Genomic DNA, 26555 nt, shown 5'->3' on the forward strand with positions numbered 1-26555 from the left:
GGCAACTGGGGCTTTTTAGTCTGAAGAGACTGAGGGGAGACCTTATTGCTCCCTACAAGTGCCTGCAAGGAGGGTGTAGAGAGGTGGGGGGTAGTCTCTTCTCTCAGGTAATAGGGAATAGGACAAGAGGAAATGGTTTCAGATTGTAAAGTACTAGAACAGGCTGCCCAGGGAAGTAGTGGAGCCACCACCCCTGGAGGTATTTAAAAAGCGTGTAGATGTGCTTGAAAATATGGTCTAAAAGTGGACTAGGCAGGGTTAGGCTGTGGTTGGACTCAATGACCTCTGAAGGTCTCTTCCAACCCAAGTGATTTTATAATTCTATGATTCTAACCGCATGTGCTTATTTAAAAACTGAAATGACTGTATTTTTATACTTTGACAAGCCACACTTATCAACAAACATGTCATTCATACAAAAAAAAAAATCTCCCTTAAGGTCATTACTGAAGTTTAAAAATACCTGTAAAACTAGTCTAAAGTTATGCACTGAATATCCTTAACACCACAATCAAGGTTTAAGATATTTAAATTATTAGGAGATTAGATTATATTTTTCTCTACTGGAATTTTCACAGGCAGACTACATTTTTTTGTCAGGAAAACAGCTGAAAAAGTAGACTATTTTTCACTTTTAAATTGAGATACTGGACTACCAAAAGACACTGAAATAAACCAGGGCATTCTCTCATACTTTTCAACTGCAACAGTACATAACACTAGTATCATCTTCTAAATTGTAGTCCTAAATTCACACCTCTTTTCCTTCCATAATTTTGTAGACTCACGTCCAATCTTTTATAGATATTCGAGGCAAAAAATAAGGAATTCTGCTGTAGGGAGGGGTGCTGGTACAAAATTAAGTTTTCATTTCAGATGCTAACTTATTTCACTTTAGTTTCACTACATGGGCAAGAGGATTTTTTGAGTAGAAATTTTGACAATCAATTTACTAATTAAAACTTCTAAACACATACTCTTCTCATTGCTCATGTGCAATGGAGGTTACTGAACTCATTTGTTTTGGTGGGGTTTTTCTTCTAATAACTGTGTACACATAAATTGTACTTAAGAGTGAAAATGAACAGTGAGAACTCTCTCTGTCCCCAAGCAATAATGAAGACCAGGCTCTCAACGCGCTCTCTTTAGAGGTTTGTAACTTTAATTATTCATGATTTTAGCAGGCAAAGAATCTCATGGGCTGCATGGGTCCATCTGAACTGTCTCATGAAAAATCAATTCTTTCAACTTCATTTGTGCGTATCTGCATATTTTCTCCATTTAAGCAGTGCTGGCAGGCTCAGCCGTTATGCTGCATTGTATCTTGATGTCATGGTAGAAGCCAAGCCTTCAGCTTCATGCAGTGCTGCTGAAAAATCTAGGTGAGTATTACCCAAAGTTTACCAGAGGTGTACAGAAGAGATGCTGCACAGCACCACGAAGCTGCCAACTGCAGTGTAATTTCTTTATTCAAAACCAAGTACAACCTGCGGATCATTTACCATGGTACCACTGAAGGACTCAGAGGCCATGGGCATTTACATCACATGTTATTGGTGTAATGCATATTCCTCCCTTAATTCTTCTATTATTCAGCTTCCATCCCCTTTCTTCTTTCAAGTCCAACATTTTTATTATCACTTAGCCCATTAAGTTCTTCAAACTGTGACACATCACAGCCAAGTTCCAAGATAATGACAACCCACAGATTTTTTGTTCTTGAAGGCCAGAGAGGCCCTAACACAAAAACTTCACAGAGCAAATGAATCACAAAGTAAAATTAAGAATTTATGTATCTCAAAGGTGTCAGAACAAGGCATTTCACGCCTTAAGGAAATCTAAATTTAATAAACCCAAGCCTATAATATACGGGATTGATGAGCAGAAATCAAGGTGAACTGAAAACGAGCTGAATGGTCAGGCCCAGAGAGTGGTTTTCAGTGGTGTAAAGTCTAGTAACAGACGTTAACTAGTAGTGTACCCTAGAGCTCAGTACTAGGTCCAGTCCTGTTAATCATCTTCATAAATAAGCTGGATGATGGAGCAGAGTGTACCCTCAGTAAGTTTGCTGATGACACCAAACTAGGAGGATTGGTTGATACACTAGAGGGTTGTGGTGCCATACAACAGGACCTGGACAAGCTGGAGACAGCTGGGCTGACAGCAAGTTCACGCAGCCCAACAAGTCCTGCACCAGGGAAGTAACATCCACAGCCACCATTAAATGCTGGGGACCACCCAGCTACAAAGCAGCTTGGCACAAAAGGCCCTGGGGTTCCCTGTGGACACCAAATAGTACATGAGCCAGCAACAGGCCTTGACTGCAAAGAAGGCTAATTGTATCCTGGGTTGCATTAGCCAAAGTATTGCCAGCTTGTCAGGGAGGTGATCCTCTCCCTCTACTCAGCACTAGTGAGGCCACAGCTGAAGTACTGAGTGCATTGCTGGGCTTCCCAGTGCAAAAGAAACATAGACAGACTGGAGAGACCAAAAGGAGGGGCAATAAGATGATGGATGGTAGCATCTGCCTAACTGAGAGGGTTAGGATTGTTCAACCTGGAGAAGAGAATGATTCGGGCAGGGGGAGAATCTCATCAATGTATAAAAACACCTGAAGGAAGAGTGCAAAGGAGCCAGGCTCTTTTCAGTGCTGCCCAGTGACAGGGGCTGAAACAACATCAAGAAACCCCTTTTTACTGTGAAGATGACTGGGCTAGCACTGGCCCATGTTGCCCAGAGAGAGTATGGATTCTTCAGCCTTGTACATACCCAAAAGCCACCTGGACATGCTCCTAAGCCAGTGAGATGCGATGGACTAGATGTAATTTAACATTGTAAATATTTTACTGATAAAAATTACAAAACAAATTTCCAAAATACATACCTCTAAATGCACTAATATCCCCATAGTGTACCTGGAGCACAAAATATCTGCCACCTGTTTCTCCTCCAACTCTGAATCCAACACCTGAGAGAAGCAAAATGCATCGCTTTCAGAAACAACAAAATGTAAGCTTGTTCACCACTGGTAACCATACCTAAAAATACAAATCACTGTAATGGCTTAAGAGCAAAGGGGTAGAAAATTTCACTGAGACACCAGTGAAGAAAACATTGTCCTGAAAACTAGTAAAACCACCATCACAGCATTTCCAAATAGACTAAGAAATTAGGACTGTAACTTAGTTATTCATTTTCTTAGGCAGAGAATTCTCTCAATACAAGATTTTTACTACACATTATATATAAATATATGCACACACAGAGCTATTTATAAAAATAAAAAAAAATTTAAAATTATGTTTTGCCATCCTTGTAGGATTTGGTTGAACTTTCTTATACAACCCCTGAATAACACAACCTGATTAACACTGACTTACTAAGAACACACTGAGAATAAAAAGATAAAAAGATCGCCAGTAAAATATTTTGAGATGTAAGTTAATATTGTATGCAGAAAAAATCTTGTAGAAATTATGAAGCTATGATTCTTGTTGATAGAAATAAGCACAGGCACAGAAGAAAACGGAGGAATTTGAAATAATGTGACATAATGAAATTGCAAAATATCACCAACACCAAAAGGGATTTCTCTAAACCGATTCTACAATGAACACTCTACAAAAGAAGCTGAGAAAGCAATTTCTTCCTATTTGGCCAGTGGGTCCCACTAGATTAAACACTGCCCACGGCAAAGCCTACTTATAAATGGGACTGCAGCCTTTCTGTGCACAGACATAATATCATTATGAACCCTCCCCTTCAAACCATGTATTTATGGACAGCTGAGAGACAAGAAAATTATTACTAGCTGGGGTTTAACAGCAAAGCAAATACCAGGCTTCCACAGAATCCTCCAAGCAACGTTTTTTTAAACTTGACATTCTGATAACCAAATCAAATAACATTCATGCTGATAAGTGTGTAAATGGTTTATTAAAAATAAACCTCTTCACGATACTGTGCACTGTTCATACTGCTTATGAAAAGAGGCAGTAATTTTTTTTTTTTTTTAATTTCATTCAAAGTATTTTCAGACTGAGGCTATATAGGTAGTAGATATTTCTAGGACCCTTAGTGGTATTAGAAAGAGCCACTTCTCCCTGTCTTTCAAACATACCACTCCAAGTACCTTAAAAAATTTTGATTGAATTCAGCAAAGTCATCTATCATACAAAACCCTGGTACATAAACATGTTGCTCAACCGTACCAAAGTATCAAGAAATGAAAAGCACATGAAATTGTCAAGTATACTTAAAGACAGAGGAAAAAAATTCAGTGTTTAGATTGAAATTGTTTTTGCTTTCCCACACAGGCAAAAATATTTTAATGCAGTTGATGTGCTACTGAAAGATAAACAGTACCCTTCCAATGACATATCGTAGGAAATGCAAGATTAATGCTACATAATAATAAAGCATTATATTATGACCGTTATCTTTCCCTTAGCTATTTTCCCCTACTGAGCCCCAGAACATTATAGTAAACAGGAAGACAACCCCCACCCCCCACCCTGTAAAATACCTGGCATAATGTATTAATAGTTTATGATGTCAATGTTTATACAGTTTCCATCAACAACACATAATAAAAATATTACAGGAGGTTCCTAGGTTTGTCAGGGGCTTACTTCCACCCCCTGTATGCCAGAACTTCACAGTAAAGGTACAGTACCTTTGGGTAGCCTGGTGGGTGGAGCGTTTCTTGCCCAAGCATACAAAATGTTAGATTTGTCTTTGCATGTTCCTTCATCACAGTCCCTAAAAACATGAGGAAATAAAACAAAAAGGAATATAATTTTTAAGATTTCAAATCCGAAAAGGGCAGGTGAATTACATACAAACCCACTAATTCCATGATCTATGAAGGTGGCTTTGGGTGTATTTTGATTAAACATAGATCTTTTAATGTCAACTTCTTTCCCAGATATCATTAGAACCATGATCTCCTTGAAACATCAAGTAAAAAACCCCAAACTATCCGGAAGCTAGTAAAAACTATAAACTTACAAACGAACAAAAAGTTAACCAATCTCTGAAATCCATAGCTTCTTTACAAGCACAAATTCATGACATTTTGAACAGAATGAGTAGCACAACTTAAAAATGGACTGCAACTACATACTATACTGTATTGTACTAACAACTAATTTTGACTGCGATCAAAATTGGTTGCGGCGGGGGCAGAAAGGCAGGGGAGGGCATGGGAAAAATGCTTACTGACTGCTGCTCAGATCTCTTTTTTTCTGCAAATTCTCATGGACTTCACAAATGTATTCTCCCTAACCATAGGTAAGATCAGAGGCAGGTTACTTTAATGGCACTGGGGCTATGACCAGTTACCTAGTCAAAAAGCAAAATATTTCACTATTTCAGCATTTGGCTATCCTATGAGGACATTTGTTTTGTTAGGAAAACAAAGATTAATTTCTTTCTCTCTTACACTCTACTCCTTGATTCTAACCATGACTTGTCAAAGAGATAATGGACGAGACTGAGCAAGAAAAATAGTAATTTTTGGTTCTTAAGCTGAACGTTTCAGAATATTCTGGGGCAGTGACAACAGTAAGAAACTACACTCAGAAATACAAAACTTCATACTCATCCCACTTTCCCCTAAACAGTGAAATACAGCAATTTCACTGAACCAGTCTTAACATCTTTGGCAACCTTTCCTGAACTACTGACGTCGAAAGCTTCCAAATTCATGCTCTCCTGCCAAAGTAAGCAGCTAGTCTGACAGAGGAATTACTGGGTGGTGACCCATGACCTGTACTCATGCATTTGTTTAAATTAGAAAACTATTTAAAGTTGCCCCACCTGATCTCTAAGTACAGAATGCCAATGAATCACCTCATTCACAGGAACTCATTTCAGTGTTAGGCTTGATGCACCGCAAGACCTGCCTTGCCAGGAGACTCAGAAGTTCTCAATAATTCAACATTTTCTGTTAAATCATTCAAGTGTATTCTTGATTATCTACAAAAAATCTGAACTTCTGATGAATCAGCTCAGGGATGAAACTTTGATTTCTGCAAACTTTATCAGCTCAGGCAAAACTTCTTGTCATAGTGGGTGAACTGTTTCTAAGGCAAATTACAATCAACAAATAGGAACACCCATACTTGGTTTTGGTCCACTGAGCAAACCCAGAACATACAAGCCCTGAGAGATTACTTTATTTCTGTGGAAAGACCTGAGTATTTCAAGAAGGGAGAAATATCTGTACACCCCTTTTGTGTTTGTTCAGATGAAGATCCTGCCGTGTTTCAGTGAATGTGTCAAGGCAGAGGCAGTGCGGGCCCAGCACTGTCAAACAACCTTTCAGAAGGCCAGGGATATTTGTGTGAATAGCATCAAGTCACCAGAAAAGCTAGCAGGACAGCCGTGTCACAGATTTTGGCCTAGCACTGCTATGGCAACAGGACAGCTCATCCCAAGAGAGTTCTTTGGATGGTGAATTGTCCCTGCACCCATTCCACCACAGTCAAACCTGGCTTGAATAAAACCTTACAACTCAGCAATATGACTTTTTTCTTGTGTTCTGAACGCTCCTAAAGGATTACTTTTCCATAATACACATAGTCCACATTGTGCTGGTATGAAAAATACCTCTTGACTTGACATGTTTTCAATGTTCTGACTAACGTTGCCCAGAATTTTGATGAAGAAAATACAATAAAGCAAAAAATAAATGCTGTATGCCTTAATTGAATAAAAACTTGCTGTGTAAAAATGTTGACCATGTAAATGGTAAGGTTACAGTATTGCTACAAAATTCTTATAGTGGTGTCTTCAAACGCCAGTTCTCAATCAACCATTCTTTCCTCTAGTAGGTGGAAGGGCAAGTAAGTAACAAAGAGAAGATAACAAACCAAAATAAAAAAATGAAACCGTTATCAGAAATACCTAAATGGAATTTTTACAAAACTGGTTCCAGTGGGTGGAAGCCTCTAGCAAATTTAAACTAGTAGGAAAACACTTGCTTTTAAATTATATGTACTCTCTGCAATGACTTATAAAAATGTGCAACAGTTTCTACACATCTGAAAATTTCAACTCACATATTCACAACACAGGCATTTATAGATATAGGGATATATCTATACACACATCGGTATTACAGTAATTATGTACAGACACAGATACATAGCGGCATTTATATCAGCTTATGTAAGTGTGTCAAATAGGCATAAATGCAGATGTCTAAAGCCTGTTTTATGTAGAACAGATGTGATCATCGTCTTTGCAGCCCTGCAGAGAAGTCATGAGCAGAGCAAGACGAAATGTGGCAAACTCTTGCAATAGCAGGGACGTGAAATGATGAGAGGTTTATTTTACGAATGTAAAGAAAACACTACATCTCAAAAACTACACACACACACAAAATAATTGCAAGATTTAATCAAAACCTGCACAGGAAAAATTATAATTTTCAGATTTAGATACAACACTAATTACATGTTTCATCATTTGACAGGTAGCTGTTAAGTACAGCAATCAAGAACTGCCACAGACTACCATTGGTGAGTTTTCTGTTGGGTCATCGTTCTTCAGGAAGTGATGATACAGCCAGGGAGCTCAAACTACCTGAAGCCTAGTCTTAAATCAAGGATTTGAGTCTGATTCAGCTTTGAAGAACTTATATGGCTTTTGATCCCTATCTTTGTCTTTGATAGCTCAGGAATGTAGCATTTCGCCTTCAAAACATCACCTAGAGGTGACTTAGGCATCACCTCATGACTTCATCTCAACGCAAGCACTTGATCAATACACTTCTAATCACATATGGATTATTTCAAGGCTCTAATAAAACTTCTTCCAGACATATGAAAACAGAACAATCTACGAGTGCAAGCTACTCAGTTTTAAATAGGCCACCCACAGTGTAAAGTGATTTTAAAAGGTCACAATGGGACAAGTTTCATGTTGGCGTATTTTTCACATTAAACTACTGCAAAAGTGTATTCTAACATGTAAGATAAAAGATAAAGAAAAGCTGTCTGCTGGGAAATTAATAGAAATTCTCTGCTTTCATAGTTTTATTTTTGTCTGAGCTTCTTAAGCATCCTCCAAGACAAGTTTACATAACACTTTTAATGAAAGTTTGCTGTATGTTCAGAATAGTAATCAAATCATCTTCCCAAAGATGCAGAGAATATTTGAAATGCTAAATTTACTTTTTTGTGGAAAATACAGTACACTATTCTTCCTAAATTCCAGTTATAGTTACCTTTTCTGCAAATGCTTGAAAGATAAATTGTGATTACATAATAGTATCAGAAAATCTGTAATAAATTATTCCACAGATTAGATAAGCAAACTAAGCTTTGTAGTATCAGCAAAGCTACCCTATTTGCTCTCTTGAAAAACTGTAGAAAACTTGTGAAATTACTGGGCAGACAATTTCCACCCATCTTCACATTCTCTTCACTTTGTTTGCCCATGCTTGTTTTAATGGCATTGAGAGCTTCCCTCTGGCCTCACTGCTTAGGAATTTTGAAGGACAAGACAACTACCAAACCACTTGACAGACACAATCCTCTTCAGCTTAGCCTTCATTCAGTTTCCTTCTCAACACCTTGAACAATACTTCTTCACATACACAGAAAAGCAGCCAACTAAAAAGGAAGACTAGATTTCTTGTTATCCAATGGCAGGCACAATGCCCACTATAGATCCTGTCTCCTCAGCGACAGACAATTAGTCATGAAGAACCAGAAAATGGATCCTTTTCTCCAGAGGAATGAGTTAAGAAAAAAACCCAAAACCAACAAACACTTCAAGAGGAAAGACTGGAATGTTAAACATTTCTTCTTTCCAAATCTTTCTATTTTTCCAAGAAATTCCAATACTGGGAAAGGTTCTATGTAGAAGCAATTAACACAAGAAAAGTTAGGTACAATAAAAAAAGCAACTTGCAACTCTTACCAGTAATTTTCAGTAGAAGAGGGCTCATTACATCCGAAGAGCAACATGTGGTGGACAGTGTCCATGCTGGCGTAAGGCTTAAAGTCAACTGAAAAATAAAATGATAAAACAAGTAATCTATCCTTACTCTCACCATAAGTTACATTAAAGCACTTTGTGCATTTTTTTCCTGTAATACTAGAAACAAGGCATATATGTTCCAGCTCATTTACTTTCTGCATTCCACTTAGCAAGTTTTTCTTAAATTTCCATTCAAAAGCCTGTCTTCCAAGCTAAAACAATGTATCTCAGTCATTAAGAAAAACAAATTCCAAAACTGATGCATTTTTCCCTACAAGTTAAATTTAATGCACAGTAAACACATCATTGTATCCCAAACCACAAAATTTTACTGTAATCAGTCTAATTTCAACCTAGCTTCAAAATTTCTACTTGTGACTTAATAATACTTTTACGCTTCTTTTGTACTTCATCAAAAATATAAACATCAAGTTACAGTTATGTGCAACTAACATCTTATGCATTAGCTGAAGCTGTATCTTCTTCCAGTATTCCATCTGGTTTACATTTTTGCTGCATCTTTTTTAGGATAACAGTTCCAATAAGTGATTCTGATTTATTCTTACTAATATGTCAAACCCTTTGGAATGGAAACCAAGATTTGTTTAAAGTCATTGCCCGAATATTTCTCATTATTAGAAACACAGAGAAAGGTGAATGTTCAGCACTCAAATGTCTGTTCTTTATCCCATGCCAGAAACAGAGAAGGATCTGGGAGGGTTTTTATTCTACAGCAGAAATTCCAAAAACGAGTCACTTCTGCCCTTACATGTACATAGACACTAAGGAGCCTTCAAGTTAAGTTTCTTTTATCTCTTTTAAGACTCTTAACATGGGATTTATCTGTACTTTGGGCCGAGTGTTTTAACATGCAGCTGAAGCAGGGTTCCTGAAGTGAATTGTGATATGGATTGTTGTCCCAGTTTCATGAGGGAAAAAAAAAATCAAATCACTTCTAACCCTATTTTTGGAGCTAGGATCTGTTGTGAGAAGTGAGGAAAACCAGCCAAAAGTTAAGGCATGCAAGTCAAATTCTAGCTTGAAGACATAAGGCATGCAGTCAGATTGTACAGAAATGAGCACAACAGCGCTGAGGGCTTGGTTTGGGAAACAAGAGATGCCCTGGAAAGGTACTTATGAGCACTACACATGAATTCAGAAATGCTGAACTTGTCAGCATGAATGAAGTCCAGAGACTACATAACATCTTTTTTTGCTATAAGCAAATTCTACACAGTATATAGCTAAAAAAGTAATCTGCATTACAGTAAGACCTTTTGTATTGATGTTTTTATCAGTAACAGTAGTCACATGGGACAGACAATGTGTCACTTTATGTGGATTTCCTACCTTAGTTTTCAGATGTTTCAAGTGTTTCAAGATGCTGTTACCAATTTCAGTGAGAGATTAAATTTCTGAAGGAGTTTATAAGAAATTAACAGATGTGAAATTTAATGAACTTTGTTGCCAAACTTGGTATCTGTACAAAACATACTGTTGGCATGTACTAAGTGATGTACCCGAAACTACCAAGGGCTTAAGAAATATGAAGCAAAAGCCTTATATGTCTAGTTGGCAGAATCCACATTTTACACTAATGAACAAAAGATTACTCAATAGAGAAATATCTTTTTATGCATGGAGTAGTGCTACAGAGTGTCCACAGTTTGGCAGATTAGGGAGACATCAGCGGCTTTCAATACAGTCAATTCGTCGTTACTTGCCAACAGGGAAGTTGATATATGTTGCATTAGAGCAACAAACCCAAAGCATCACGAGTCACATATGGATGAAAAGTAATAAATTGCATAATTATTTCAATTTGTGTTGCTGAACGTAACAGGCTCCATCTCATTTCTACAGCACAATCTGACAGATAGTGACTTACCATGAATCAGTAAGAAAAAGACACATTTATTTACTGGTCACCCATGTGAATGAATGCAAGGAGGTGAAGATGACAGTCAAATTTCTTGGCTGAGTGGCTTGCTGTCAGACTCAATTCTTATGAGTGTCTGTAGAGCATCCTTTAACTATCGCTACAGCTCAGTAGTCAAAACCTGATTTTTATCGATGCCTGCAGTATTAAAGACTTAATCTAGTTTCTGGTTTGGTTACTTCTGCATAAGCATTAATCAAACGAGTCGGAAGAAGAAAACCGCAGTATGCTTTCAAAAAGTAATTGGAATGATACTGCCTTGATAAACTACATTTTAACCTCACTCGTTAAGAGCTTTTACGTATTAGCCTCACAGCCATTTCTTTCACAGGAGCAAAAGGTATGTTCCTCACATTAACCTAACATCATACAATCCCACAAAAGAACAAATATTTTCTGTGCCTCCATTTGTTAGCATTTAGAGTTCTTTGGGAAAGAAAAACAACTGGTCCAAACAGAAATCTCAGCCTTGACAGTCTGACTCTCCACTAAAGAATGTAACAGCATCTGCAGAAATACACAGATGCATCCCTGAAAACAATTTCTAGTGCAAAATTTGCTCTGCTCCTCCTTCTAGCTGGTAACATTTCATAAATAAGTTTGATTAGCTCCTTCTTTTGACGCTGCCTGAGAACTGACTCAGAAAAAGTTGGTAAAATCTGGAACCGCATCCGTCCAACAGTGCAGTATGAAATTACACCCTTTGTCCCTATCTATTGGTTTTAAATGTTTTACTTGCCCCCATTACAAGAAGGACATTGAGGTCCTCAAGCCTGTTCAGAGAAAGGCAACTAGGCTGGTGAAGGGGTTGGAGAGCAAATCCTATGAGGAGCTGCTGAGGGAGCTGAGCATGTTTAGCCTGGAGAAGAGGAGGCTGAGGGGAGACCTTATCACCGCCTTTAATTACCTGAAAGGAGGTTGTAGAGAGGTGGGTGATGGTATCTTCAGCCAGGTGACAGGTGATAGGACATGGGGAAATGGCACAAAGCTGTGCCAGGGCAGATTCAGATTAGATGTTAGGAAAGAATTTTTTACTGAAGGAGTTGTCGGGGCCCGGAAAGGGCTGCCCAGGAAGAAGGTTGAGTCACCTTCCCTGGAGGTGTGTAAAAAAGGGTAGATGAGGTGCTTAGGGATATGGTTTAGCATAAGACTGCAATGGTTGGACTCAATGATCTTAAAGGTCTTTTCCAACCTTGTGATTCTGTGGTTTAGGGAAATAGCAAAGTTGAGGTCTGAATTCAAAGTCCTCAAATACTAATTAAAAAAAATACTATAAAAGTTACAGATTTTTTTTTTACTTACTAACAAATGTACTACTGCCTACATACAACACTAGGAATGAAGTTCTCTCTTCAAAATCCCTCAAATTTCACCAATTTGCAACAAAACTATTCTGCTGCTGGTCCTATAGACTGAACCTCTTACACACTGTCTTGGAGGAAGGAGGAAAAGGGGGTAAAAATAGGAAAACGAAGTAAAGTAAGAAACTAATTATTCTTGGTCAAAGTGTAAGTTCACTTAGTCATAAAAGCGTCCTTTTAAAACGCAAAAGGGAAAAAAAACCACATTTACTTGGCAACATAATGTGCAAATAAATTCATCTGGAGGCAGGTCACGTAGGTTCTGGTCTCAGCTTTCCCATTGCATTGCCTCAGAAGCTCACATTATTGTTTTAATTCTTTATATTCACATCTCCTCATGTTGAAGTTCTTCAAAACACATATTGTCTCAATACAACACTGAACAGCAACCCAGAGTGACAGTTCATATGTTACTTTTTAGATGCTTCTATCACAAAGTACTACAGTAGTTAATGAAAGTTAATTGCAACATTTGTTGGCAACGCAATGAAGGCAGATTCTGCTTAAAACATAAAAGTGTAGACACTATGCTTTTAAAAATAAGCATCTCATTCTCTGTGTGTCAATCTTCTATGCTTGTTTAAGCAACACAAAATCCATGAATGCAAGTAAGTTAATAATTAGTTTAACAACACTTAACGGTATTAAGAAATATTTAAGGAAAACTTTCACTAGGCATCTCACTTCTTAGATGATGATTCCTGTTGTAAAAATCTCTTTTGTGAGAAGATCTAGTTTGCTATTTGGGTATTTTATAAGATACATTAGTTTGCATTCTTGCTACTCTCTGCAAACGGATATATTTGAGTCTTTCTAATGATTACGTAACTTCTGTTAGTTGCAAAGACTCCCATCTAACAAATGTTTTCCACCGAACACACTTCCCAGTGACCTTACTGAAGCATGAGGGAACTGCTTAAGACTGACCACATGCCTATCCATTTTGGTGGAAGACACCAAGAAGAATAAAAAGCAAGCAATTTTGTTTCCTTTTCAAGGCATCCAGACATAAAAGGCTGTAAGTAACGCTATCATGGTATTGTGGTTTAACTCAGCAGGCAGCTAAAACAACCGCACTGTCATTCACTCACTCACTGATCCCAGTGGGGTGGGGGAGAGAACAGAAAATGGAAAAGGGAAAAAATATAATTGTGGGTTGAGACAGCACAGTAACAACAACAACAACTGAAGTTGATGCTCTGCAAGACACCAAACTGACCTGCTTCTGAGCTCACCCCCCAGTTATAAACAGAGCATGACGTGGTATGGTATGGAATTTCCCCTTTGGCCAGTTGGGTCACCTGCCCTGGCTGTGTCCCCTCCCAGCCTCCTGGCTACCCTCCACTCTCTCAGTAGCAGGGCAGTATGAAAAGCTGAAAAGCCCTTGACTGCTGGGCAACAACTAAATCATCAGTGTGTTATCAACAGTGTTCCCATCCTAAACTGCTAACACAGCACTGCACAAGCCACTAGAAAAGAAATTAAATTTATCTCTGCCAAAACCAGGACACATGTGAAAACTTCATGTTCACAGAACAAACGTGGGTTTTTTTTAAATTTGCTCATTGAGTTCCTTTTGCTCTTTAAAGCTCCACCTGACAGCCAGAATGATTACTGTGCCCAGACCTTACACTGCTTTGTAATGATATGTACTTATGAAAGGTCATCACTGGAAAGGTGACTAAATCCTATAAAAATATGGTGAAAAGCATGTAAACACCTAAAATTTTTCCAATCTTCAAAGAAAAAGATGGGTTGCCTTGTATGGCTCATGTTAAGATAAATACCACTTCTAAGCAAATTCTTTTAGGAAGTCTTTTTAAAAACTACTGAAAGAAGTTTATCTGGCTGTCATGGTTCAGCCCAAGCCAGCAGCTGAGCACCACACAGCTCCCCCCTTCCCCACAGCAGGACGGGGCAGAGAATGGGGAGACAAAGACACACATCAGCAGTGGGATAAGGACATTGTCTTGGACAACAAAGGGAGAGGGAAATAGCAATAACAGGATTTACCACAGAATATACAGAATCACAGAATGGGAGGGTTAGAAGGGACCTCTGAAGATCACCTAGTCTAACCCCCCTGACAAAACTGGTGACACGCAATGCAGTTTCTCACCACCGGCGATACCGCTTGCACCGTACAGTCAGATTGGCCACGAAGCTAGACCATCACCTAGCTGCATGTCCTGCACATGCACCACCCTCCCTGACCAACCCCCTTTTACACTGACCATGATGTCATATGGTATGGAATACTACCTCTGGCTAGTTTGGGCCACCTGTCCTAGTTGTGTCCCATCCCAACTTCTGGTGACAATAAACCTATCCTAGCTGAAACCACAATGGTGGCTTTAACACATGTAAACACCAAAAGACAGAACTAAATGTGCAGCAATCTAACAAAGAACTGAACTATGCAATTTTGCAACTCAGTGAAGCACTAAATAAAAATTGCTTAAGCAGCAGTTTAGCAGTATGCCTTTCTATGAATCACTTGAAATCAGAAGAATCTATTGCACACACTGCACAGCAAGTATAGTTTAGCAGAGAACGAACACCCACTCCCCTTTACATTCATTTCTTTTCTTTCTCAGGCCAAACTCAGAGCTAAAATGTGAGGGCAGTTTCTGACTATTTACAAAACAGATATACAGAGAATGCACTGAAGAACATATACTCAATTTTTTTAGTTATTATAATACAACATGAAGTTCTACTATATACACAGTATTTTCTGCTATCTGTCCACCAGCATTAAAAGAGTCATGCCACAGCATTAAAAAAAAAGGAAAAAAAAAAAGAAAAAAAGAGAAATAAAAAAAGGAAAAAAGGAGGGTAGATTAGTTAGTTTTGATTTTTTTTCCCTGATAAGTAAAATCTTACTGCAGCCAACACTGACTGTAAGTGCGAAGGATTTACAGCCTGTACCAGCAGGTAAATAAACACTCTGCTCAGTGGAGCAGAATTAAGTACCCAGCCAGAGACAGAAAGCCAATACTTTACAAATGGGGCTGTTTGGTACTGACTGCCAGAGGCATCTGCATGCAGCTCCTTAACTACTATTACTCATGAATCTCTCCTGATACAGTTTGTTATCTTGACTCTAAGTAGCTCTCTCTAGTTTGTTTCTGCATTAGCAATGACGAATGCATTTTGGAAGCTCTGACATCCAGAGATTAAGTCAATATGAATCAAAGGAAAAACAAAGAAAATATTGAGGTTCTTCAATGGCTTGCTTAGGCTCTTCCAGTTAACCAGTACTCACCTACATAGGCTTCATCATCCACTGGCAGGGGTACTGACATGCAGAGGTAGGTATCGGACTATTAAAAGACAAAAGAACAGAGATTACCTTTAAAATAGAAATACTTAGAATGAAAAGAATAGAAACAAAACATCAAAATTCTCTACACTTTCTGAAGATGACTATGGCTCTAATGAACAAACTAATATACAAAAAATATATAGTTATGTGCCTTAGCATTGAACTTACTTGCAGTGGTTAACACTCCTTGCCTGCTAAAAATTTGAAGAAGTAACAGTGCCCTCTCCATGTCCAAACAAATAGCATGAATCAGTGAGTGTGCTATATGAAGTGAATAGAATTATTGAGCTTCTGACTAGTTGTGTTCTTGGTATTCTCAGTATTTATAAACTTACTATAATCTAATAATCAACAGCACGTGAGTAGAGGGGGAGGTGCTGATCTCCCCTCTCTGGTGACCAGCAACAAGGGACGCAGAATTGGGATGAAGCTGCATCAGGGGAAGTTCAGACTGGCACATTAGGAAAAGCATCTTCACTGAGAGGGTGGGCAGTCACTGGAAAAGGCTCCAGGCCTCAATGAACCTTATGCATCCTTTCCCATTTGAGATATTCTGATTCTATGACTTCATAGCTAAGTAGATTTCTGCCTATAGCAGTATTTCACCTTATTCCAAGATTTATATAACTGGACTACAAAGTGTAAAAATGCTGTGCCACTGCAGCAGCAATCATAGAAACACAGGTTTTTTTGATTTATGCAATTCTACTACAATCAATGAAAATATTCTTCCCCTGGCATTCTAATAAACATCAAATGTCCTTTAAAATGAAGAACAGAATCAATTACGAAAGAAACAATTCAATATGTGATTTTCTTGCTTAAGCATTGTAAAGGAATAAAATTTTCCTGGAGCAACTGGACAAACAGTCTGCACAAGATGCAAAGATTTACAAAGAATGCCTTCTTCATGATGCTGCAGTTACTTTTGTTGCCTCAACAACATGAGCCATTGTGTGGTGCTCAGCTGCTGGCTGGGGTTGAACCACCACAGGACCACACTGAACAGATCAAGATAAAATTCCTGCTGTGAAAAACTTCAAACCTAATTTAAAAGAAGCCACTGCAAATAGATGTAGACAATTAAATGCAACTGAGAAGGATGGACAGGAACAATGGTGATAACAATGTGATTACACAAAGCAGTGATGTGTAGACAGGAAACCGTTTCTGTTGGTTTTCCTAGAAAATGAAAGGATGATCAAAGGTCACCTGATATAAACAATGTGAATGCCTCTATGTACTCTAGTTATATGTGTTTACAGAATGAACTAAAGCCTTCTAGAATTGAAAAGGAGCTATTTTCCCATTTCTATTTTACCTGGGTTAAGAAGTATGTATTTTTTTAAAGCCCCTTAATTTTGTTGATATTGTTACGATACCCTTTATTTAGGCTTTACGTCCAAACTTTGAAAGTCAATGGTAGCAATGCTTCACATTGTAGTAGGAAGAAACAGCAGATTCTTCATCTTCAAAATTTAATTCAGAAACAGTATGGACTAAAATTAAGCATGACCCATACTTTTTGAAATTAACATTTAGTCAATTAAGAATTAAATTAGTTAAGAACAAAAGAACAGAGTATTAGGACAGATAAATTGGCTGAGATCTTATAACTTGTGTCTTAACATCTACAAATACTAAAAGTCTAGATGTACTAATATTTTTGGATCTTACTTTTCTAATTGAAGACTGTTAACTGGCTGTCATTGATGTAACAAAATGGTATTGTGCTATTCATTAATCTGAGAGGCTCCAGAACTCAGTCGTGCCTCTGACTCAGTGTTATAATGCACACAGCATCTGTCCCAGTTAAACATCTCTCTTCCATCTTCTTTGTCATCTGCACAAAAGCTGATGTACTCTACATTGTATAGTTTAAGAGAAAAACTCTCAGATAATCTGATGTGCCTTTAGGATTTTAATCCTAAAGTAGAGCAAATGGGTTTTTAAGAGGAAAAAATCCCAACCAAAACCAAAAAACCAAACAAAAATGTCAATCAAACCCACTGATTGGAGAACAACAGAGCAGCATGGGAGTGGAGCAAACAGTTTTATTCAAAGCTTTTTACCTCCTATCTGTCTGTTATTGTTTGTATTGCCTGACATTAGTCATCTCTGTTCTTCAAAGCAATCTGAAGCAATTCCATTTCATTACCAAGAGATCCTGGACAGCAGTTCCTTTAGCCTGACCACCCTACAGATGCAGGCAAAGCATTTAATTGCAAAAATTCCATGCTACTCACAGTGTAGTTTCACACTTTTCCCCTTCCTACTGTTCCAACCTACCACCATGTTGGGGTTTATTTTAATTATCTCCTCTTCTTCCCTATCAAAATGTATTTTGAAAAGTAGACAGACCAGGAAACAAACCCACAAAAATTGCCCTAAATATAACCCTTTTCTAAATGCTGCAAATAACTTTTAAAAAGGAAAGAAACCTATTTGAAAAAAAAAAAAAATCCAAGATTATCTATGGCTTGAATTTCATTCTACAAATCAATGACAAAGACCTATCACTATCTATTAAATATGATAGTATGAACTAAATCCCCAAGCCAGCAACCTCTCATTATTACTTTAAACAGGGAGGGCATGTTCTAGGTTTTGCATTACCACCCTCCTACCCTGCCTCTTATAGTCTTTCCATAAATAACTCCCATTAGGTATAGTCAGAGAAAAGATCACTTGGCCAAATGGATCATGCAGTCAATCGCTGTGGTCATTAAGTTTTTACCATTACTGGCATAAAAATCTGAGCTGGCACAGTCACAAGGGTTTTCAGTTTTGTTTCTGACATACAAAGCTATGTTGTATTTAGCTGATAAAATGAGTAAATAATAAAAACAGCTATTGGATTCAACAAAACAGATTTTGGTTGCTTATCTCCAATTGCCAGTACTCCAGATTTCCAACACAGGAAGAGCAGGAACATCCTGACACCAAAGCATTACAAAAGGCACACAGCAGAATCCACAATAATCCTGTCCTGTTTTCTTTTCCTTAAGTAGGCCTTTGAGCATGAGGTTGTACATTTGATTCATCTTCAGAAGAAAATTATTATGTAGACTTCAACGTGCCTAAGAAACAAACAGGCAAAAAGCTAGACTGTTCCACTATGCACAACCTCATCAATTCAGATGTTTAAAAAAAAAAAATAAAAGAACATTCAAAGTGCAACAAGCTGCCTGCTGAAAAGAGACAGGGGATGGGGCTAAGAGAAAAGCTGAAGTTTTACCTCTGCTACCCCAGTCCTTTCTTTAAAGGAACAATCTTTGTAATTGCTAAGTCATTGCTGACTAATAATTGCACCACTTCTCATAAATCTCTGGCATTGACATTAGTGTTTACTGTGCCAGGGTCCATATTCATATAATTAACTAAAATATGGTTTTTTACAGAATTTCACCCTAAGTAATATCCAAGTAATTCACCCAAACTTCTCCAGAGTCAGAGCAAGTCTTTGAGGATCTCAGGTCAAGATCTCAACTTGGTTGTTGTAGTGATAGTAAAGAAAGCCATGCCAATAATGTATGGGTATCTGTCCTGGTTTTGGCTAGAACCGAGTTAATTTTCTTTCTAGCAGCTGGTGCAGTGCTCTTTGGGAGTTGGGAAGGGAGCAATGTCGATAACACACTGATGGTTTATTTGCTTCCCAGCAGTCAGGGGCTTTTCAGCTTCTCATGCTGCCCCGCTAGCGAGAGGGTGGGGGGCACCCAGGAAGCTGGGAGGGGACACAGCCAGGGTAGATGACCCAGATTGGCCCAAGAGGGTATTCCATACCATATGATGTCATGCTCAGCATAAAGGGGTGCTGGTGGGGGAGGAGCACATGGCTCCAAGACGTGCAGTTTGGGGACAGTCCGGCTTTGGGATAGCTCTGAGCAGTATGGCCTGAGTTGTGTGGTTCATGGAGAAACCACATGGTGTAACATCAGTTTTGTATGTTTTGCTATGACGTCCTGTTGCTGCTACATCTCTCTCTGCTGTCCCAGAAAGCTGTCCTTATCCCAACCCACGAGGTTTCTGTTTGGGTTTTTTTCCCCTCCCCATTTCTTCTCCCTTCTCTTGCTTAGAGAGAGTGGCTGTGTGGTGCTCAGCTCCCAGCTGGGGCGAAACCGTAAGAGTCTCCAATTTCCTTCTTGTATTATGTATTTTTATCTCATAGGGTATGATATACCCAAGCAAACTGGAGATCAGAAGAAAAATTTTAACGAAGTATTTCAACTGAGAAACTAAAGTTACAAAACCAAAAATGCAAGTATTACAAGCACTGCCGACCTACTAGTAGAAGTTCAAGATAAGCAGTTTTATCAAAAACCAAAACCAACAAACAAAAAGCCATGAGAAATCCACTGAACAAGAACCCTTTCACACATAACCTTCCCACATTACCACACTATCAATACCCCACCAAGGCACATCTTTTACTACTTTCCTGTGCATTTAGCAATGTTTATGAATTTTGAAATTTAAATTTAAGAAGTCAGCCAGTGCCACACAAGAATTAATTTATCAATGGAAAGTTTGTTCAGCCTCAAACATAGTATCAATTAATTTAAAAAAAACAACCCCAAAATAGTATTTACGAACAAAATTACTAGAGATACAATTTTAATTGCACTATAATTTTTTATCATTAGTTCTTGTTTGATTTGTAACGAACACAAATAGTCACAGCAGCAAAACATTTTACCAGCAGAGTAAACATGTTTACCCTGCATTCTTAATGCTTTCACAAAATAGACTTTAATTTGCTTAATAGTATTGGGTTTTGTATTTGAAATTCAGAAGTCTTCAAAATGCAATGTTCCAGTCCTTTCTTGGAAGACAGAACAATCTGCTTTCCCGTTTAAACAAGTCCTAACATAGTATTAATTTACTGTGCAGAGGAATAATTTTCTTCTAATTATCTGAATTATAAGGAATTATTATTGAAGTTTTCCCTCAGAACTCAAAAAGCCCTTCAGTCTTCCTCTCCACAGCTCTTATATGTCCTCCAGCCTTCAGCGGAACACCAAAATTACTCTTTACATGACATTAGTTGTGTTTTTCCCTACTGTGCAATTCAAATAATTAAGAAAAAACAGAGCATTCAAATACTGCAGATACTGTTTCCCCAACGTATGAGAGATGGCATTGGTCAAAACTAGGAGTGAATATAAACCAAATTTATTAACTGAGCTGGAAAGCCATTTTGTCTCACTGATTTCCAGATTTGTCTTGCTTGAATAGACATGTCAGTGCCCCCGTTCATAAGTTCCTGAAATGGTTTCACAGGACTGTTCTTGTTTGGCACTTGGGCTGAAACAACACACAACTTGAGGGCAGATGAGCAGAGTTATCACCTTCCTGAGCCACATTAAGGGTTGGCTCTCACTGATTCACTGAGGGGGCAAGTGCAGCTACAGAATGTCAGGCAACACCCCTCATCCAACCCTCCAAAGTCAGAACAGGTCTCGTAACTCATTGAAGAAGAAAAAAGAAAAGCAGGGGTTTTGGCAACATTTCCCACAGCCTCGATTATGAGATACACATGAATTAAATTTTAAGCGACTAACCTAGCAGCACAAGGACATACTGTGAACTTTACTTCAGCCATTTGCAGATCATTCCACCAAGAACTATACCACCTAAACAATTTCAATTTGCTACCTGTGCAGATAATACAAAATCATTTGGGGTTTCTTTTCCTTTGTCCTATTTGGAAATGGCCATGTATTTGCTCTGTGAATCAGACACATATTTCGGAGTTTAAACTGTAAATTAGCTCTATGCCTCTACATTAAAATAATTCAATAATTCAATGACAAAAACAAGAATGTGAATGATCATAATCTAGGTATAACCTTCCTGGTAGCACCAAAAATTCATCTCAGTTTCAGGGGAAACATGCAGATCGGTTAGATCTCTTGGAGGCCAATGAGGTTAACTTTTAGTATCTGTTTTCAGCAAGCATTACATGGGAACATGGAGTATCAAGGACTTTGGAAAACAAAATTAAATACGGTCCCCTTCAGTGATGCTATGTAAGAACTCAACTCAACAGCAGTGCTACTTCCGAAGTTCCCTTTGTTTTTCAAGCTTGGAGACTTTTTTGACTGACCAACCAACCACTGTAGCCTTTCCAGAATAATTCTTACATTGCATGGACCTTCTGATTGTATGTCTAGAGTAGGTCATAGTGGGCATAAATTGTAACCAAAGAACTGTTTAGTTCCATTAGACATCATTCTGAGAGCTAGCTGTGACTCTAGAGAAGAAATGTGACTGTCATGTGCATACCACCAAGAGAGAAATTAGCCAGAGCAGTTTGTGAAGTCTCTGTAAAGTAGTAATCTGTGGACAAATAGTGAACTCAGAATTCGTAACAATCCAGTGGAAGCAAGATGTTCTTTTCACAAAAACATGCACATACTAACCCTACACATACTGGTGTTGCCCTGAAGATACACTTCTGACTTTAACTCATTCACCTCTTCTCCACTACTTTCAGCTCCTCCTCATCTTTTTCTTTTTATTCATTTTCTTTCTCTTTTTTCTTTTCCCACTATTCCCACCTGAAGTTTTAAGTGTGAGAATTCAGGAACTGCAACTAGGCAAAACAAAACTGCAATACACCTCCAGAAAGCTCTTAATAAAGCATTTTAGAAATTGCATTTGTTCTTTCTCTTTGGCTTATTTTGGCATCTTCCATGAATAGATAAACTTGCTGATAGACACTGGAAGCAGAAACCTATGTATCACAGAATATCTCAAGTTGGAAGGAACACAAAAGAATTAAATCCAACTCACAATTTACACTCATAAATAAACAGCAGTATGGACAACTTGAAGGCACAGTAGATCCACGTTCACTAAACGTGTGTTATCCCACAATTAGGGCCAAAAGGTACATGAAGATAGCAAGCTACTAAGAGCCTGTCTAAAGAGGATTCTTCCCTGCCATGTTCTTTCTGCCACAAAAATGAACTAATGGCTACTATAGATGTTGGTTATCTTCTGTGAACGGCATGAAAATGAAGACTGTCTTTTCTGCCACTGCTTCTTGCCAAGTGTATCAGTTTAACATGTCTAAATGGGAACCAAGTTTCCTGTACAGTTAGCAGGGAACACTCTGGAAGGGAAAATGAGAAGATAGGCAGGTGAGACTGAGAGATTCAAATAAAAGCAAGACTTGAAAGTGTATAAGGCTAGTAGTTACTGATTATTTTCACCTACATTTTTTAACCTGGTAAGTTGCTTTCTGCTGCCGTCTTATCCTGTCCGTCCCCCAAATGTATACTAGACTGCAACATTTCAATATATTGTATACATAAAGGCTGCTGACCATATATATACCCACGAATGTGAGAAGTATTATGTTCTCTCTATAAACCATGGCAGCCTTTTGTTGGTGCTGTTGGGTTTTCGTTCTCTTTTTTTAACAGGAATCTGAAATGTCTGACCCCTTCATATGTGTGTCCTACCTCTTCAACTAATGGCTCCTCAGGTAAAACCAATAAAACACAATTACAAATATGCAGCTGGATGAACTGAGAGTATATTTCACTCTTTCTGAACAAGAAGTTTAGTATTTTGCTACAGACAAATAAGATCTAGCAGAAACTATATTTCTGTTTCACACTTGCTGGGATGACACCACTTGCTCTAAATTACAGGTTCCAGAGGGGGCACTCCCCAATAATTTAAAACCTCATTTCCCTTCAGTATTTTTTGAAAGTGCTATCTGCAACTATGAGTCATCATCCACTGCAGCACATCCTGCTCTTTCCAAGCATCTGCAGCCCTCTAAAAGAGATGTGGGGTCTTTTCATGACATATGCAATTCCCTGCATTGCCTCGCCGCAAAAAAAAATAAAAAAAATTAATCAATTAATCATTGTTTATCTTGCTTTGTGAAATTACATGTGAAAATGACTGTAGAATCTCAGACTTTTATTTGAATCTTAAAAATGCTAATGCTAAATATATTTACTATTGCCTTAATTTTGTTCAGTTGGCTCAGCAGAATATAAACAATTTCAAACCTTAAAGAGTATTCCATTACAATTTGTTTCTAGCAATTTTCCTGGGGTATTGTAATGGTTTAAAATACTGTGCCAAAAGTATTGCCCTTATAAAAAGCTTTCGGTTTTTTGTCTCAACTTGCCAAAGTTGCACCAATGTTCAACTCAATGCAACCGAATTCAGCTCATCACCTGGGATTTGGTGTAAACTGGAAATCTAAATAAAGGTATGCCTTATGAGCACAGCTGGTAATATTTCACTTTAATAAAAATCACATTCCTTCTTTTAATAAACATCAGTAATGCAGGTTATGAAAACAGTATTTTTACAAATAAAATTAATCAGATTGAATTCTTTTTTTTATCATTTGAGATTACTATTCTGATCCCTACTTTTCTCTGAATATATAACTGGTTTTTGTTTTTGTTTTCATTTTATGTGACATTGTAGGCAAGACTTCCTTTTCCTAGGTTACAATAAAAACAGCATGTGGCAAAAACCCCCTGCATTTCTCTCACCTGCTTAGGTGTCACTCCAGGCATGCGAATGTCCAATGCAAAATCTGACAATCCAAGTGAAATCACTGGGCGATCACTTCCAAGGCATTGACTGGAAAGAGATCTGGTAGTATCTTCATACCTTAAATAGAAGGAGTACATATTTTTTTAAAATATTGATTTTTGTTATGACTTTCTAAAAATAAAGGTCTTCAGAACTAATTGGACAATGCTGAGTAGCTCCAGGACTGATCTAAAAATTTCCCTCTTTCATAAGCTGAGGAAAACATCTTAGTTATCAAGCATTTACTGAAGTAGTTCTGCTGAGCAATGAGACAGACTAGTTTGGAAAACATTAGCTGAAAACGTAACCTATAATCTGATCTGAGTAACTGTCTGATGTACAGACAAAAAATTAATTCATTAGAAAATGTCAAGTTAAAAATTCAAGACAGGTTTCTGGAGTCTCTTTGTTTTGGTTTGGGTTTTGATTTTTTAAAAATCTATGTACTTGATGTATAATTCAATACAGATTAAATTTAAATAATGTGGTAAAGGACAAATTTTTACTTCCAACACCACAATATCAATAACAACTCTAATTGTAAGTAGCAAAGTAGAACAATTAAGTTTTACAACTTCACATGAATAGCAAGGCTTGTATTGAAAGCAATATATAAACAAGTTGGAAAAAAAATGTAGATTACCATAGGAACTAAATTATAAGACATCTGAAACACGATGCAACATTGATATAAATTTTGAATATGTGTATTTATGTATATATATAAAAATAAAAATGACATGGTAACTACCGTGCACAAAACACAAACAATAAAACATTTTTTTTGGTAGAGCTAAAAGGCTACTTTTTTTGTCCACACTAAACTAAGGTTTACCTATGTAATTTTGCATTCAAAATCCCCCAAGATTATCCAGTGTTAAACTAGCTGATGCTTTCTCATTAAAACATTCAAGTTAACTTAAGCAGCTGAAATACATTTCCTCCCTGTGCAATACATCTGTGGTGTTATCTAAAAAGTTCTATTTGCTGTTGTTTTATCATCCTTAACATTTTATAGAGCAACCTATGGATAAAGCAAGTTTCTGTCTTCAAAACGACACATTTCAAAATCTAAGGAAAAAAAAAATCAGAGCAAGTAAGCAAAACCCAACAAATCCCACACACATTTTTTATCTAGGACATGCTTTTTCATACTTCCGTAATATCGTGACTGCATGCATTCAACAAATAAGGTCTTCCTGCATAACCCACCTCTTGAAGACAGAAAGTGGGCTTCTGAAACCCAAACAGATGTTTTGGAAAACAAGAAACAGTATAAGCAGGTTGTTAACGGAGCTAGCCATGTCCACCCTGCTGTTCCCGGCCTGATTAAGGGAGCAGAAAAAGGACAGTGCGGTTCTATCGGCTGTGATCCTGACAATTAGGCGGCGGCGGCAGCGGTATCAATTCACCACTTCATTATTATGTGCTCTGCAGGCATCCTCCAGCTTCTGACAGACCATCTGTCTTGGAAGGTGGTGCGCTGTAAATCAGGAAGGTGGATGATGCTGTGTTGTCTTTATTATTAGCTGTAAAAATCTGTTGAAGAATCTTCCCTCGCAGATAGATGACACTACTTCTGTCCACTTAAGGAGCTGAAAAGAAGTGGCGCTCCTGACACTTTCTCTCCAGACTGTGCAGTTAAATCTGCATGTTACTTATCAATCCACAGTGCTGGTGATTCCAAGTGGCATCGCACAAACCAGCGTCAGTCATCCTTCAGAACCTGTAAAAATAGAAGCAGATAAAGGATGACTAACACATTACAGCATTAGTTCTCAGCAAATCCCTGTTCAGGCATTTTAATACATTAGTAAGTTCTTTCACAAGCTTTAGACCAACCCAGGGAAGATTGTACCAAGTCTGTTGATTGCTCCTTTTTCTCCCTTTCCACGGTCTGAAACTGACACGTTTCATATTGATACATTAAAATGCACTCTCAAATATATTTTATATGATAGGAAGAAATATAAAACCCCTTCAACATGCAAAAGGCAAAGCATGAAGTATTTCACGTGTACGAACACTAGTATAATGTGTTTTACAAGCAGGAAAAAAAAAAGAGCCAAACACTGACATGACAAGAATCAAGGTTTGTAAATTTTATCAACTACCATTAAATGTTTCAGCACACATTGCAGGCTGGGAGACTATTTTACATTTAACACAGCTTGTAATACACTATTATGTTGTTACGGTGTTTGTTTCTTATGTACTTAAGTTACTTTTTTATCCATTTCAGAAAGTTCATACTTATAAATTATTTTCTGAACTACTACAAGAACTATTAAGATCCAACTGCTTTATATTATTTGAATATTTTTCTATCCTTTCATATATTGAGGCTGTATCAGCGTAAACCATT

General features: G+C 37.8%; 1 protein-coding gene across 1 annotated transcript in view; it reads right to left on the reverse strand.

Moving 5' to 3' along the window:
- Nucleotides 1–25494, reverse strand: part of PAM (peptidylglycine alpha-amidating monooxygenase) — a gene marked incomplete at both ends in the record, with an annotated part of 76631 nt that extends 51137 nt beyond the window's left edge. The window contains 6 exons of the mRNA XM_084278389.1: nt 2885–2968; nt 4676–4761; nt 8932–9019; nt 15560–15617; nt 24148–24268; nt 25403–25494. Coding sequence (XP_084134515.1) covers nt 2885–2968; nt 4676–4761; nt 8932–9019; nt 15560–15617; nt 24148–24268; nt 25403–25494 — 529 coding nt within the window. The remainder of the gene's footprint in view (nt 1–2884; nt 2969–4675; nt 4762–8931; nt 9020–15559; nt 15618–24147; nt 24269–25402) is intronic.
- Nucleotides 25495–26555: the final 1061 nt, after the last annotated feature.

This window comes from Gallinula chloropus, assembly GCF_964237585.1.
Source record: "Gallinula chloropus genome assembly, chromosome: Z".
Classification (NCBI taxonomy): Eukaryota; Metazoa; Chordata; class Aves; order Gruiformes; family Rallidae; genus Gallinula; species Gallinula chloropus.